The sequence below is a fragment of the Dinoponera quadriceps genome, unplaced genomic scaffold, assembly GCF_001313825.1.
Source record: "Dinoponera quadriceps isolate SergipeBrazil2010 unplaced genomic scaffold, ASM131382v1 scaffold1658, whole genome shotgun sequence".
NCBI lineage: Eukaryota > Metazoa > Arthropoda > Insecta > Hymenoptera > Formicidae > Dinoponera > Dinoponera quadriceps.
This window is the reverse complement of record NW_014555920.1, coordinates 648537-665832: the sequence shown is the minus strand read 5'-3', so window position 1 is coordinate 665832 and position 17296 is coordinate 648537. Positions and strand designations below refer to the sequence as shown.

Below are 17296 nucleotides of genomic sequence, written 5' to 3'. Positions count from 1 at the left end.
CCTGCCGACCGTGTCCCAGGTAGTCATCAACGAGCCCATTTAATCCCCTCCCCCGACCCACGACGGTCACCCTGAATGCGAGAACAACGGTAGGTAACCTACGTTCGATGCATCGTGAAAAAGATGAGGGAGAAGTCTCATGGTCTATATTAACCCTTTGCACTCCGCTGTCGCCGTAGCGGCGACATGGTTGTTTTGCTGCCTCGGCACTTTAAGAAATTTTAAGTCCTAAAATTTATGTTTTTCTTTTATAATATAAGTTAGAATATGTTTTGTTATAAAATAGCTAAGAAATAAAAATTTTGTTTTATTGAAACGACTCTATTTTTCTTCTACATCATAGGTATGTACTTGGAACTAATAGCCTCTATGCATTACTAGGCTGGAGTGCAAAGGGTTAATAGTGGCAGCTTGAAACATGTGAGGTACTCGGATTTTAACTCAGGATTACACCTGAGGTTTTCGGTTGAATCATATGGTACATCTGGCAATATTATATCTGTAATTCTGAGATTCGACTGACAAAAACATCGAACTCTGAATTTAAGACAGAACATCTCACTTTGAGTTTTAAATGACAATTATTAATATGGACCATATCTTACCGTATCGACGCGGATATTCGCCGAGATTGATTCATGACCACGGTGTCGTTATCGGCGGTTGGACGCTCAGGGTTGTTTCAGGGTTACAGGGCGCAGTAACGCGGGTTGCGCGACGTCGGCAAGGGTGGCGGGCGAGAAAGAGATAGAAAGAAAGAGAGAGGGAGAGAGGCCTACGAACGTCCGCAACGAGCGTACATACGTACGCGAGGGTGGCAGGGGTCGTTGGCCGTGTGCGGCAAGGGGGCGGAGGCAGCAGGCCGGTAAATATCGACCCTCCCTTCGCGTAGACTCTCCGTCTCCATCCAGACGTTTGTCGGCGCGGAGTACCCTCCTGTTTCTCTCTCTCTCTCTCTCTCTCTCTGCCGCCGCCGTCGTTCATCCTCTCTCCCACCTTTACGCAGGCTGCTAACCCACCGAACGCCCACACAGCAACGAGAGAGGGAGCGAAAGTGGGAAAGAGAAGAGATCGTGCTACTACAGCTCTCGGCATCACGAGGTTTCCATGCTACCTTCCCAAGGTCAACGGCTCGGTGGCTCAAAGACCCCTGGAAAAAGGATTTTTATGGCCAACCGCGACGTGTATGCTGGTGTCGTGTCTCTTTCTTCTCATTCTCCTTTCCTCTCTTGTCTCTCGGTTGCTGCGGATCGCAGAGTTTTTTCTTCGACGGAGAGCTTTCACTTCCGTAAACTAATCAATCTTCACGATACCTTCGGTCGGCTCGTTGCGCGTTCATCGACACGATAATATATAGTAGCAACGATGTCTCGGCGAAACCCTGGATCTCCGGGGCGAAAATCTTGGTTATGACTCAGTCGGCCCGAGTCGGCGAGTCCTCGCGTGGCGCGACGAGGACTTTGAACTTTGTGTCTGGCCTGGCCGAAACCTTCGAGTCGGGACAATCGAAGGTTGCCTAAAGCAATAACTCTACCTACCGTCTTTCCTCTAATGATCCTTTTTCCCTCCGGTCACTTTTTCTTGGTATTATGCCTTTCCCTATCGTTCTTTCTCTCAAGGTATCTTTCGAAGTCTGCGACTCAATTGATTTCGGACCTATCAGTTCACATCTCAGTTCACTTTCTACAGCCTCGCTTCACTTTTTTACAGCCTGTCATGCACAATTTTTAAGCCCTTTCTTCATTTCCTCTCCGTCGTGAAGGATCGTTTGACTTAGATTCGTAAACGAGTCATAAAACTCGAAAGATTTTCGACTCTTTCGAACTCGACGACGCGATCTTTTTTCAACGCAAGATTACGATAACGACGACGATGACGAGCGCGAGCCGACGAGAGGCGATCAACGCGAATTCGAGGCGATCAACGTGACTTTTTATCATGTCGTTCTCCTCCCCGCCGAGATGTAGGTCACGCGGGTCATGCGATCCCCTTCTCGCGCCTCTATCCTAGACTAGTGGTGGTGAATCTAGGCTGTGGGCAGCGCCGGGTGCATATAGGTATCGATCGGTTCCACGGCGGTGCTGCAGCTTGGCCTGGTGCACTGGCGAAACTGGGTTACCACCCAACCTATACACCACGCGCGCGATTCGCGAATCTACTCTCCTTCGTTCCTCTCTCGGCGCGGCCCCGAACACGGCGCAATCTCTCTCTCTCTCTCTCTCTCTTTGTTTCTCACCGCTCCACCATCTTCGTCTTCCGCGCCCACGTATTATTCGCGCTCGTTACATCCTCGTGAATCGCGGTGCTCCGCCGGCTCTGTACACCTGTACTTGCACTTTCTCGTTACCGCATCTCGCGGCTACGAACACAGTAAGAAAGAATCACAGCTTCCTCGTCCTCGTGTGTCTCCCGTTGATAAATAGCGATGACGATTACGCTCGTTAAAGTGGGATACATCGAGTCGAGGTGTTGCACTTTTCCGAATTTTGGTGTTGCAATTTGTCCGACGATTAATCGTTGTGGATAGATTGTACAAAGATGACAGAGAACCTTTCTGGTTGTCACGCCAGGAACGATTCTGCAAATCGTATATTTTTTTATAACAACCGAAATATGAACACGTTACATTTTCGTGACCAACATACCTTTTCTTTTCTTCCCCCCTCGAAAATTTATCTCTTCCCATTTTTTCCCATTAATTTATTTCTTTAACTAGAATATAGTGGTTTTTGTTTTACCTCTTGTCTGCTCACGTATGCTTGATATTAGAAGGGTTATTTTTATTGCGCAAAATAGAACATACCACACAGCCGCAGGAAACTTGATTCTAATTAATAACGCGTCATTTAAATGTATTCACTCACAATGGAGAGTATCGGCGCGAAATATTCTCGCCACCGTGAGTGAGTAATTGAATCTTATGATTGAAACGACCGGCGAGGAAAACGCAACTTCGTCGATCGTACAAATTGCCGTGATTCTTTGCTTCGATAAGAGCCCCTCAACTTTCGACGCGATATATTTGGCTGACAGGTGCTCGCATTTCCGCGTGGATTCAGATCGAACGAGAAGCGTCGTTCATCATTCGAACCCGTGATTTCTCCCCGAATACGACGTTTCCCGTGCAACGAAGGTATACACGGATCTTTGTAGGGTGTAGAGGATACTATAGGTGCCGCATATTCACGCGATCAAGGGCTGCGAGAGCGCGACATCCCCGCGCCTGCGTACCGCTAATCACCATTGTCCATTGCGCGCACATGGACAATGATGCCGTCGGCGCTCGACGATTCTCTCCTTAAAGCCCGCATAAATGGCGATTTATTATTTATATGACGCTACGTGCCTGAGATACGACGGTATCTTCGAACAAGTGCAAGGACGTTATTGCGCTTTTGCCTGTCGCAATTTCCGTGCGATTCGGTCTACATTTCTTTCGACGAATAAAGCTGGGTCTTCACGTTGTTCGTTACATGCTCGTCAGCAGGAAACGGACCGATAAAATAATGCGCTCCGCAATTTTCATCGAGATATTAACATTAACCGTTATTGAGACGAGCCAGCGACGACAATAAACGGCATTTTTTCTTTTTGTAAAACTGCTGCTTTGAGATCGCTTGTGATGTATCGTCAAAGCGATATTTCAACATTGTCGATGGTCTTATTTCGCGCTTTTATACTTTTCTATGGGTAAAGATAAAATTTAATGTAAAATTTCCCATTCATTGAGACCACACCGATCGTTCAGACTCGACTAAAATATCTCGTTCGATATTAAATGATACATCGGTCGGAAAACGTGCATTAACGAGGGGAATTCAGTCAACTCATTCCGTTTTCTGGTGGCGATGATGCGAATATAGTTTAGTGCGTAAAATTCTACGAAAAACTTCTATAAACTATGTATATACCGTAGAGATAATAACAAGTGCGTGCTGTGTGTATTGCGTATTAACACGAATAATTAGTTAATTCGAGATAATATACTTTTTCAGCTGTATGCAAGCTCGGAGAAGGTGTGGTATTTTCCGTCTTGGTATAACAATGTGGAAGCATTTCGTCATTTTGAGATCACTTTGATGACATGCGTAGAGACACCGAATATAAATAGAATACGAAAGTTTTCGTCATATTTTAACGTTTTGAATACAATAATAAAAGATAACTTTACGGACGCAGAACGAGAGAAAAGAAGAGGGAACGTTTTTAGGTGGACGACTGGGAGAGAGCGGAGGGGAGGGTGAAATCCACCCCGCATTCCCCACTTTGTCAGCGTGTAAGGTGTGTTGAGACACATGCAAAGCCCGTATTGAATCAGGTGGTGAAAAGAGTGAGGCTCGAAGATGAGAGATCGGAAGAAACGAGCCAAGGTCGAAATTGGTTGTTTCGCGAAATTCCAGCCACGAGATCACAACACTGTCAAGCGCGCTCGGAGGGAGTTTCGGGGTTAGGTGTACGTGCCTGGGCGTCCTCGGTTGCACGGCGGCGCCGGCCGAGGGCGTTAACGTCGCGCTTCGTGATTCGTAGGTTGCACAGGAGGACTGGCTCCTTCGGTCAGTCCTTCGGCGCGTCCCTTTCCGAAGGGACGCTTAGAAATTCACAGTGTTCTCGTCACTGGGACGACTTTTATCGCACCGAGATCGATGCCGGTGGAAGAATCAGTTGGGAGATACTCTCAGTTTCGATATCGTATAGCAATACACTTAGTTTCCGACTCGCACAGCAGTGGTGAATCAACTCAACACAAGTACGTATAAGCAACCCCGGTCTCTCTCGTCGTGTGCGGTGGAACGAGTATATACCTGCGAGTATATCGCGTGTGAGAGAGCAGTGTTTGTGCTTCGTCGACGTTTTCGCCTTCGCACGCTCGGACTTCTCTCGGCCCGTCATATTCCCTGGCCGTGTTTTCCCGCTTCCCCTCCCCGTGCGGTCGACCCGTATCTCGCGTCCGCGCGTTGGTTTCCAATTTCTTTTTCTTTCCGATTAATTTATTTAGGCACACTCGCGCGAAACGCGGATAATATACACACTCTTACGACAGTTGGCGCGCTCGGTACTTTTCGGCGCGCGACCGAATGCTTCCGATCGTCGCGTCGTACGCGAGACACAGTAGCTCCGCCGCGAGAGAGTCCGATCTCGCGGGGCAAGGCGACGACTAAAAATTGTGTATACGCTTTTGCATATACACGGCAGATGTGCCCGGCCTCGTGCGCGTCGTGCTACCCTCTCGGAAAATCAAGTCGCGTGTGCTTCGTGTGTACAACGGGTTTCCCATAACAGCGGGAGTGGGCGACACGAAAGAGAGAGAGACGCCGGTCGAGCCTTAAATATCGATTTTGGCACGGACGAGCCGCGATAGTCGGTCCGTGTACGCCACGGCTAGTCTGCTCCCGACGCCTACACCGCGAGTGTATACACGGCCAAGTGAGTACACGCGACCGTGAGTTTTCTCGCCAGTCGGCCCGCTGTGTAACATCATCGTGAAGACGCCTCTTTGCCTCTTCCACGACGTTGAGACGTGCGACGATCCGGGGGCGCTCTTGATACGTAACTCCCGTGACCTCGGTGAAAATGTCGATTGGGCGCAACCACGTGTGCTCGCTATTCCTTTCGTGAGACTGGCGGATTCATCGGATGCATTGAAATGGCGCGTCATTGTCGATTGATAAGTTGACGGATCGCAAAGGTGCGTTGGTCATAACCAACGTCGTAACATATAAAAAAAAAAAAAAAAGCGAGCTCGAACGCATACACGCCTCTTCTCCGCTCTCTTCTCGGTTTCACGAAAAGAAAGAGATACATATATATACATATATATGTATAAAGTAACAGTTCACACACACACGCACGTCCGCCCTGATTCGCGCCGATCGAGATATACAGCCCCAGGAGTCGAGAGGGCGAGGAAAATATAAAGAGAATGAAGTAAATGAGTGTAACAGTTTAGATTCACGATTCGCGCGACGCGAATCGCAGACTCGTCTTGCCGCATTAAAGCAAAACATACACTGACTCGCAAGGTGTGTACACCTCGAGGAAGCGTTCTCGAATCGATCTCTAACCGTCTACCGACGAAATTTCTCCCCCGTCAGTGAGCCATCAGTCGAAATATCGCAAAACCTACAACAACAACGGGTCCAATCCACCGTCAAGAATGGCGAGATATGGCGTCTCGAAAGATAGCCCAGTGGGTGTCGCCGTCGGGGTAGGACCCATCGGCGTCGGGCATTCCATATTGTCTCAGTGTAACACAAGTCATCACCACCAACACCATCACATAGCGGCTACGCACCCTCCGAATGCGCAACCAGGACACAATCATCACAGCGTGCATCATCCGGTGCACCACCAGCAGCAGCAGCCCCCGCTGCCATCGCCGGGCGGTCCGCATCACCCGTTGGCGCTCAATCTCAACCAGATCCAACATCATCAGCAACAACAACAAGCGCAAACGCAACATCAGCAATTGCAGCCTCAGTTCCGAGTAATCACCGCCAATGCCAGTAAGTAGAAAAGAGCGCGATAACGTCCTCTGGCACGCAGAGAGCGTCATCCTCGTCGTTGCCGAGCGGAAATTCGTCGAATTGCGAATTCTAGCTAGGGGCATTCGCCCCTCCGTCGAATGCTCTTCTATGAACGACACTTCGATAGATTGAATTATCGATTCGAACGACGTTGATCTGTTGGCCGTATGTCGGTAATCTAATTATTTAAGGAGTAGTAATATGCACGGTTTGACGGTAACAGGCCGCTGGATATGCGCCAAACAGCTGACTGAAAGTCAGTAAGAGAGTCGGTATTTATCAATCTTAACATGTTGACTGTCGTGCTGATTTGCCATCATTTCCGAGAAACTTCATTAAAGATCAAACGAACGAAGGTCCGATAAATAAACGTGATTTCCGAAAAGCTACATGCATCATACATTTCTGATTTTGTTTCATTGACTTCCATATTGGGCTCTTCGTGTGTGTGTGTGTGTGTGTGAGACTCGTGTTAGGTGTAATTAATTACGTCTGTTACGTAAATTAACGGTACATGCCGTCAATACCACAATATCAGATACTGCTAATCATTATTTGATATTCAGTCTGTTGTGAATCTCCGATAATGTTGCTCGGAGCGTATCATTTGAATAATTTATAGTCGGAATCTCTCCGGCAAAATGACGTCACGCTTGAGACACATCGCACGTCGAAAGATAATTCTGCTAATAAAAAATTTACTAGTGATGTTCAACTTGTGTCGTCTCATGCTGACGAATGATCGAATGTAAAATTAGTGACAGCTACATTTTAGAAAGAAAGAAAGCAAGTAATGTTTCACATACAAAATATTACAGTAAAAATTACAAATAATACAAATTTTGTAATGCCAGAATTATGATTGAAATTATAATGTGTATTCTTAACTTTAACAATATATTTCATGTGTATACATTATTAAAAATTGCATATAATAATTTCAGTCATAATTCCGGGGTATGGTCCGGAATTATAAAATTTTGTGGTAATTTTTACTACAACATTTTTTTTCTGCACAAGGAAAAAAGTCTGTTTAACGACACTTCGTCTACTGTTGACTCGCCCAAAACTTCCAACCGGACACGAACAAGTCGAACGGTGGAATTTCAACGACGCGAATTAACATCGATGATTTCTTTTCCCCTTCCTTCCTCTTCGGTCCTTTAGACAATAACAAATAGTAACAGGCATTTTTAGACCAGTTAAATACGTTTTTAATGTCCGATCCACGTGGACAGGGATGTCAATGATAACGTCTTGGACGGTCTACTACGCGTAGCATCGCATAATAAGACACGCTGAGTTGTTCTTCGGAAGTACCTCGTGAACTTTTTGCGCCAACATTTTTTCCTCCGACATGTTTACCGCATCAGGTAACGCAGATCTTGAATCGTTTTCTTTATCGCAACGTTACTGACAGTTTCGTCGCGGCACGCCGCGTCACGCTCGTGTCGATGATGTATAGCGAAGAGGAGAGCGCGCGCGTGGCAATTTTTGCATGCTGTTAAATCCGCGCGATGATAATCGGACTCGCGCGAGAGACGTTGCGCTAGCTTTTGCGCTCCATCACTGACATGAAGACTCTCGTGATCGGTGGAAGTACACCATTCATTTTCGCTTCTGCTTCCCTCTCGTGCCCGTCCGCCCTTCCTCCTCGACGTTTCGTCTCGCAGGGGGTTGTCCTTGACGTACGTATTCGGGGTACGACCTGCGCTAACGTAATTCCGAGAGAGCCGTTCTCGTCATCGTCGTTGTCTTCGTCGTCGATCATTGAACTTTTATCGTTCTCGCAGCGTGTCGCGCGCGCCGACACCGAATGTAATGTGCGTGCGTGCGTGCGTGTGTGAGTGTGCGCAATCACACGGTGCGGAATGATGCGAAGCGACGTTATTTTCGAGCGCACTGGGGGTAGTTAATCTGACCCGGTGACCTATCTGTCAGGAGTCGAATCGTTTGTGTCTATTTGCGGACGCACGGGTTCGAGCGGGCTCGAGTCGCGTCCGCATCTCTCCTCCTGACTCCTCTCCTCTCTTCTCCTTACTCTCTCTCTCTCTTCTTCATCCACGAGGATAAGCACAATGTCGCCGTCATGTTAAAACGATGACATATATGACGCTTGAATATCGATCTAAATCGCTTACTCGAGCCTGCGGAATCGCTCACGTTTTAGCTTGTATTCTGCAAAGCGGGTGCATCGATGTGCATACGGACGAAGCTTTTAGATTCGTTCGAGATCGCGTTTCCTGAGATCCGTCGCTCGCTCTCTTTCGCAGCCACTTCGCGGGTTTCCGCGGCAACCCGTGCGCAGTCGAGTGTTCATTTCGCCGGATGACCGTTGCTTCGGTAATCCATGTAGAACGGAGATTTCGGCCGATGTGGGGCCCCCAGGATGCGCGTTGAAGCTTACTTGAAACTCTCCGAGCATTGGAACAGTGTTGCGCATTTTTTCCCCCGTAATTCGGATATCGATGTATCGAGCAGCTTTGCTATTTGGGTTAGTTCTTAGCGCCCCTGGACGGCGCTTTAGACAATTCACGATATAGGTCAATCGATAAAACGCCTTCCACCTTGTGCCGCCGCGAAGGTACGTTCGATCCTTTCCCTTCGCGCGATACGTCCCGTTCCATCTCTCGTAGCCGTCGCATCTCCTCGCGTCTCGTCGGGATGATGTTTATCGGATGTCTTGCGAGATAAGCTTTAGACCGGAAAAATATTACAACTCGAAATGTTGCCTTCGATGTCTCGTATTCTTCCGCTACGAATAGTCGCTTTTTCGTGATATGCGCAATAACAAAGAAAAAAAAATATATATACGAGTAAATATTCACAGAAATACAATTCATATAAGCGTGTTTGTGCAATTATTCCGAGATATTCTCGGAGCTATTGGAGTCGCTATATAAATACATAGAGAAAAAAAATCGTTTTAAATCAATGACGAATATTCTTATATATAAGTAAGAATGTTATAATCTTCTTAAAAGATTTTTAGTCTTGAATTGAGTGCAAGTAATACTTGCGTCAATACAAATTCAATCGAAATCGAGACTAAAAACCCTTTAAGAATATTATAAATATTTCTACTTACGTATGAGAATATCTATTCTTGACTTAAGATTAGTTTTCTTTATGTTTTTTTGGCAAAAATATCTTTTGATATTTATTAGAAATTATAAGAAGCTTATTGAGGAAGTGTCATACAAGAAAAATAAATAATCGATATCGACCGTGAAATATAATTAACCACGTGAGCGATCGCGACGATTTTACCTCTTATTAATGTTGCTCAGACGAGATGAAGACGCAAGGTCCGTTCGTTTTAGCCGCCTTTTTTGTTGCACTTCCTCTATCTAAGATGGAATANGGGGGGGGGGGGGGGAGGCTGAGGAGAACCGAAGTGCAGAAAGTGCAGCTAAGAACGACGAACCGAAGCAACGGAATTATCACGAGAGTGAGCTCATCCTCCGATAAAACTATTTACGTCTGATCAAACTTTCGTTTCAACCACTCGACAATTTCTACAAAATCACTCTTTATCACGTAATATGTCAATTACCCGTGACGTCATTTATCGCGTTCACGGAAATCGATGATGGTTGAGCGAGACGGGACGGGGAACGTTAAGAACAGGGCAAAGGAGGGGGCTGAGGGAGGCTAAGTGAACCTGTTCGTCGATTCCGTGTCGAATTATTGTTACGACGGATAACGTTTCTATGACAATCTCTCGTTCCCTTGGATAATATATCTAGTGCTGCGCGCCACGTGGCTCGTGCTGACGGTGAGGTTAACTTAAACCCAGCGCAACCTAACGTAACCCCCTCCCAGCCTCAACCTAACCTTTCTCACTCTCTCCCTCGCTCAGGGCCCTTGTGTGCAGTGCCGTAGCGCTTTGCACGGCTCGGCGCACTTAACGCGTTCATTAAGTACGCACGGGATCAAAGTCGATTCGGAATCACGTACGTCGAGGTTGCGCCGTGCCGCACTGCACCGCGCCGTACCGCGCGCGCGATACCGTCCCGCGCTGAGAGAGAGAGAGAGAGAGAATCGGAGATCCGATGGAGTGGGTGGGGTATTAGAGCTGCATACGTCATTCTCCACCGGAAATGACGTACGAGGCCAGGCGCGGCCCGCTGCATTCTGGATCGCGTTCTCTAGGCCATTCTCTCTTCCTGTTCGATCGCGAGTTCTTCGTGGTCGGGCAAGGCTGACGTGCTGAGATCGTTTTCGTTGGCACGGCTGCCTGATCCTTTACCGGTCGCATCGGTTCCTTGCACGAGTCTGTTAACGGTGAGAAGGGGTAAGACGCTAAATTTTTCCCGAACGGCACTGGTTTTCCATTCGCCCTCTTCCTCTCCAGCGAACCTTGGGAAAACTGCTCCTGAGCGGTAAAGACTAGTAATAAGAACCAGCGAGACGAAGAGGAGGATCTTCGCAATGCGCGAAATTTGGAATATGCGCGAAAGGAATGCTCTTCCCCTCTCCCTCCGAGCGCTAAAGCGTCGCGTCGAGATGCCGTCCGCGCGTTTAATTTAGCAGCCTCGTTTCGTAAAGACGCACGAAAAATGTTGATTGAACAAGCAGCTTGTGGGTGAGTGGCGCTCGTCATCGAGGTGTCGCTCCTGTACCGTCGCGAATCAATGGCGAGGACAGATGGCGGGACTGTGCCCCGGCCCCTGCCCACATGTGCGAAGATGGCCGCCCGCGAGGTCGGTTCATCGGTGCGTTCACTCACGTTCGAGACTCACTGTCACGCTTACGTTGTTCGGCCGTAACGACACCTCTGTGGAGAGTCTTCGAGGAATCGCGGAACTTACGGGAACAGCTCGAGGTGCAACTCGGTGTCTGTAACGAGACACACCACGCAGTAAGAAGCGATCCATATTTTTCTACGAATCTGTGAGCGCGTGTCTGTCCACTCGTTCCGTGTTCTCTCACCTGCCATCTCGCTCTTTCGTCCTGCCGTCTCTCTATCTCTCTCTCCCTACCGTTGTTCGTCCCGATTTTTCGCCGAGGCGGAAGAGAATATTCCGCGTCTCTCTTCCCTATGCCGGACGAGTCGCGACGGAGAAGCCGTCTTTGTGAACGGAAGATCGAGGAGTGATAACGTGATTCACGGTTTACCTGGCGTAGAACGAGCCCCGGGCGACGGGATCGGGAGGCGCGCGCGTGTTAACCACGTGGTTGCAAAGTGTTTCTTCGTGTGATTTTTCGTGAGTATATTCGCCGAGCGGTTTGTCGTAGAGGAACGGTGGAAACCTTGGAGAGTGGCGTGTGATACATGCCCGAGAACCTTATCAAGATACGATAGAAGAGTGTTTCCGAGGGAGGAAGCGAATTCCTCGTACATACTTATCTATGCTGCGTAAGCTCGCCGCGATTAGCGTCGACGTTAACGTTGCTAACGTCGTTGCCGTTTCCTGTGATTTTCCAAACTCTCGCGCAAATATTTTATTTGTTTCCCGACGAGCGAGAGATTGGGTTTGCCTCGTTCTTCCTTCGTTCCGTCTTTTTCCTCGTTCGGCGAATTCTAGAATATTTTTTGCGCATATGCGGACGTTGCTGAATTCGCGAAATTATTCTCCATTCGTTGCGAGATAATCCAAGACACGTCCGGCGCGACGCACTCGCAATAACACGATTAATCAATCTAAACACGATATGATTCATTTCTGTATCCGTTGTGCGCATCACGTGCGGATGATGGCCGAAGAAATTTTTCCCGTAACTTTCGTCCGTGCGGGTCCAAATGTTGAAACAATGACCACCATTGTGAGACCTAACGATTTTTTTGCGCGAAAAACAGAAAAGAATTCGCATACCTGAATCTTATTCTGAACACACAGTGAAGGCCAAGTTTTCCTTTCTGATTCTCAAACTGAAGGTGCGTCGCGTGACTTTCCTAAGAAACAGGGGATTTGGAAATAGAAATACGTATTTCGAGTTTCTTGTGTCTAAAACAAAACCCAGGTATGCGAGGAATTCTTTTTTGCTTCTTTCTACGAGTGGTTAGGATTCACAATGACTGTCGTCGTTTCAATGTTTGACCTGTTAACTCGAACATTGCCTTTATGATTTTCAAGCAGGTTATACCTGACGTTTTTAAGAAAAATGAAATTTAGAATTATGAAAGTATGCGTCCAGAACACGGGGTTCCTACATTTTGAAGAGAAAAATGTAAATATTCTAGAATATTTTTTGCGCATATGCGGACGTAAGTAAAAAATGTATGTTTCAAAAAAGAGAAAAGAAAATTTCTTTAACAATACTTCGTCCATTCGCACGGAATTTTCAGCTAATCACGAAGAACTTCGAATGGTGGAATTTCGACGCGTAGTAACATATGCATAGACATATTTTATAACGTATCCTTTTCTAATGCGTTTTTTCATTTGCGCATATGGACATACATACATCGAATTCATCATATGTTTATTGTATTTATTTCTATATTGTATAATATATCATATGTTAAAACTTGCACGCACGCATTACGGAATATACAAACAGTATGCTAAAAGAAGAAGTTACGTGAGCTACGCAAAAGATATCATGTAAAATGTACGGAATTTAATGTTGTCTGTCGCAAATTGTAGCCATTGTTGCGATTTGATTTTACGTTCGATTTCATTGTTTCGCACCTATCACGGTATATTGTAAAAACAAATAAACACTACGATCGTTATTAAATACGAAGTTACACGAGTCATCCCGATTATGTAATAACCGTATTACTAACATATGCACGTGATATTGCATAATTATATGTACGGCGGACTAACGGTTGAGTTGCATTCTTTGTTGCAGGATCAGATTTTCATGTACCTGGACAAAATTACGGCGCCCAACCAGGGGCCCAGGTGGGTGCAGGAGGGGGTAGTGTAGGAGTTCCTGGGGGCAGAGGTCCGCCACTTGGCGGTATACAGACGATAGGACAATCGGCAGCAGGTATACCGCCAGGAGGCCCTGCTGGGGGACAGGCACCTTCGCAAGCCCCTGCGCCTGGGGTCCAATCACAACCACCGCAAGGACCCGCTCCAACAACGACGCCCCCTGTACACACGCAACCCCAGGAAATGGGCAAACAGGCCCATTTGCAAACGCAGCCGCCGTCATTGCCGCAAGTGTACGTGCAGACACAGACGAGACCGACTAACCAAGTACGTAATTGTCGTTTCAGATTACAGAATTACACGCTAACCGTTCGCCGAAGGATAACATTCGGCAATGGCTTCCTAGTGTATTATGATTTGTTTCCCTTTCATTTATTACTTATTACTATATATTTGTATCTCTAGAACGCATTTTTTATGGATACCTCGCAGGGCTATTATCCTCCAAGACCGCAACAACCAAGAGGTCTTAACCATCGAGGAGGCCAAGGTGCCAGCGGCACACCAGTAGTCGGGATGGCTAGCGTAGGTGGAGGTGGGGGACAACCGACTGCCATATATCCGCATCCAGCCAGTTTGACGGTGCAAGCTGGCACGATGTATGTGCAAGGTCAGGTTCCCGGGTTGCACACGCCACACCAGCAATCCGTGTACCCCATGAACAACCAATTGCCTCTACAGGTACTAATTTATATTCTGTATCTGCTCTCTTTCTCTCTCTCTCTCTCTCTGTTACGTTGGTACATTCGATATCTCTAGTTGTTCGTGGTGCAAGATGCCAACAAATAAAGATGTGAGCTCAATAATGATGGTTTCCTTTTCAGTTTCCTGGTCCACCTCAGCGACATCAGGCTCATCAAAACCAGTCATATTATCAATTCCAGCATGCACCACTCTTAACACCGTCAAATGTGTTCGGATATGCTCATGCGCCGAGTCACCAGCCTGCCGGATGTAAGTTATATGTTTCGTATTTGCCTCCGTGCTCCCGCAGCTTGTCGTTCAGCCGAATAAATCGAGCCTCGAAATTCGACTAATGAAATTATTCTCTGCTCGACAGATTATTATTCACCATCAAACACGATGAGTTTGACCAGAGCAAGTGCAAGTGCTGTGAGTGGTGGAGCGCAGCATGTCGCTGGACCATTGACTGGTGGCCAGGGTGCTCCAGTCGTGCCGCAAGGCACACTGCAGCAGCCTGCTCAGCAGACGCAGGCCTTGCCTCCCATGGGTATACCTCTTACGCAGACTGGTATGTAGTTGAACCCACTCGACATGTCATCATCATTTATTATGTTCATTAACACGTTACATACCACAATTGATTTCCTTTCTCTCGTATCTACATCATGATCGCTCTTGTATTTACATTGTTATTGAAAAATTTAACTGGTTGGTCGTGTATCGATTCGTGACAAGTGTACATTTTATCTCATTTAATTGGCTCTTTGTTAGTCGTGCTTTTAACCTGGAATATATGCAATTTATTTGATACTTTGAGCAAATGGATGGATAAGTTCAAGTGAATAATTAAAAGCAAAGAGTAAGAATCAAACTCATATCAGAGCAGTACAACATGTAATAAGAAAAAAAGTAACGACGTTTACATTACAAATATACAACGAGCGTTTCGGTCCAATTGTTTAGATCCCTTTCAACGCTAAGTAATGATTAAAAAATTTGAAATATATGCTGTTGTAACGTTTACTATAATACGTAAATAAGAAGAACATAATGCCGATGCAAAATTTGTATAGAATAGAAATTGTTAATAAATTGGTAAAAAGGTGTTAATTATATATTATCAAAGTCAGATGCGTTCAACATATCGAAAGATAAAATGAACATCCAGTCTCTCACTAGTAAAATATCTGTTTTTGTTATTTTTTAAATGAAAAAAAAAGGGAAGAAGGTAAATATGAGTAAAGTTTGATAGAAGTACAAAAATATACAATAACAATAGGGAAGAAAAGTTGCTTACCAGGAAGACATAGTTATCTTGATCTGACATTAACACCAAGCAAAGCGAAGCGAGACATTCATAACAGTACAGACTCAACGGGTAGATAGACAATATACATGTGTGTCTCAGCTTATATAGTTAAATATCATGAAGTACTGAGATAACAACCAAAGAAAAAGCAAAAACATTAAGGAAGGAAATGATAAACTCGACGAACTTTCCATAATAGAGAAATAATTTAAGAGAAATAATTAAAGAAACAATTAAAGAAACAATAATGTCGGTAATTAATACGGTATCCAACATACGTATTAATTTATCATTAACCCATGAATAACGGTTCACTTGACGATTGACGCCTGACAATTAATGCACAGTGGCCGTTTCATTTGGATAGAAGTTTTTTACGATAAAATTGTGTCCCTATGTTTTGCGCAGAATAAGTTTTTCGATTAGATTTTGATCTTATTATATTTTGTCATTCGTATTTCGGTCTTATTACGTGAGAATTCTAGTTTTATAAAAATATCTGTAAATTCTTTCTTTCAATGAAAGGGTTTAGTAATATTTTAATTTTTAAATATTACTAGCATTTTGTCTTAAGGGGAATTAAATTACCAAGTTTTTTTTTATAAGTTAACATTAGAAATATACATCATTTAATTGATCCGAATGAAACCGGTGCCCGCTTTACAAGGGTTATATTTTGGAAAAAGAAAATAATCGCTAAAATGCGGTTTGACGTATCCGTGACTTTCATATTCATCCATTGGTGTTATGTTCGTGTGACTTCTAGTTCCTTGGCAAATGAATTCTCGTTTCGTTAAAGACGTTTATGCAGCCCACAACGGTGGTCCAACAAACGCTACTAATAGCACCACAAGATCTCGGAAACCGAGAGGACAGAATGCGATTTTGGACATAGTGAATCCATTGACCGGCAAGAATATAAGCGATGAAATTTACAAAGATAACGAAACTACACAAAGTGGTGAATCTAGTAATCGTGAGACGCCACAGCCACAGGTGAGTTGCGTCAAATTATCATATATAGACAATTGACTAAGAGAGTTCAAGTACACAGTAGAGCTATGCTTCGAATAGTTAAGCATGTAAAGAATAAATAATGTTCGTGAAAAGTCAATAAATATCATGTACAAAATAAACTACGTATGTACAATAACAAACTACAAGAAAAGAAAGCTAATTCTTGTGGCTTCTTTCTCTTTCTCTCTTTTTCTCTCTTCCTCTCTCTTCCTCTCTCATAGTCAATTGTGTTCGTACTCGTATCTGTTTATCCGCACGAGCCAAGTCCTCTAATAAATTGTTAAATCGTCGTACTTAGAGGGGGATTTACATCGGGCTTAAAAATTTGAGGTATTTGCAAAGTTTTGTTCAAATGTACTAATAATGATTAAAGTACTATTAATTTTTTATTTGAAAATTTATATATCTTTTTCTATTCCACTTTTGAAAACTTATCTATCTAAACTTGAACTTTTGACTTTGCTCTTTAAATTATCATCCATGTTTTATCTTGATTAAAAAAAGATTAAACGTTAAAGAAAAAGTCGTGTGGAAGACAAAATGGAAGTCTATATTTTAAGAATTTTTAGATTGTTTTACAATAATTACTTCAAATGATTCGCTGTCTATCGCTAAGCTTCTTTAAAACAGATACGATTTGGCCGTTAGATGTTGTGATAAAAATACCTAAAAATACACTTTTAAACAGAAAAAATATCATTTGAATGAAGTTAGTTTCTTTCGTAGAAATTACTTCCCATTTTTAGTCATTCAAACATATAGCCATTTTTATGAATTGAAATAAAGAATGGAAGAAGACATTAATAGAAGACGTACATAGAACTAATGGAAGAAGACATTACATACATATAACTGAAGAAGTTTTACTCTTG

The 17296-nt window shown here is 44.8% G+C and overlaps 1 protein-coding gene across 5 annotated transcripts in view; it reads left to right on the top strand.

Annotated features, from left to right (window-relative positions):
- LOC106745736 (eukaryotic translation initiation factor 4 gamma 3-like) overlaps positions 1-17296 on the top strand; it is a 48123-nt gene that overhangs the window by 10728 nt on the left and 20099 nt on the right. For 2 of the 5 annotated variants that reach the window (XM_014621608.1, XM_014621610.1), the window contains exons 2-6: positions 13329-13681; positions 13820-14095; positions 14239-14368; positions 14475-14666; positions 16207-16403. In XM_014621608.1, coding sequence (XP_014477094.1) covers positions 13329-13681; positions 13820-14095; positions 14239-14368; positions 14475-14666; positions 16207-16403 — 1148 coding nt within the window. Of the gene's footprint in view, positions 1-4731; positions 4748-6092; positions 6504-13328; positions 13682-13819; positions 14096-14238; positions 14369-14474; positions 14667-16206; positions 16404-17296 lie in introns of those variants that run through there. The other 3 variants (XM_014621607.1, XM_014621606.1, XM_014621609.1) reach the window with 3 other exon arrangements.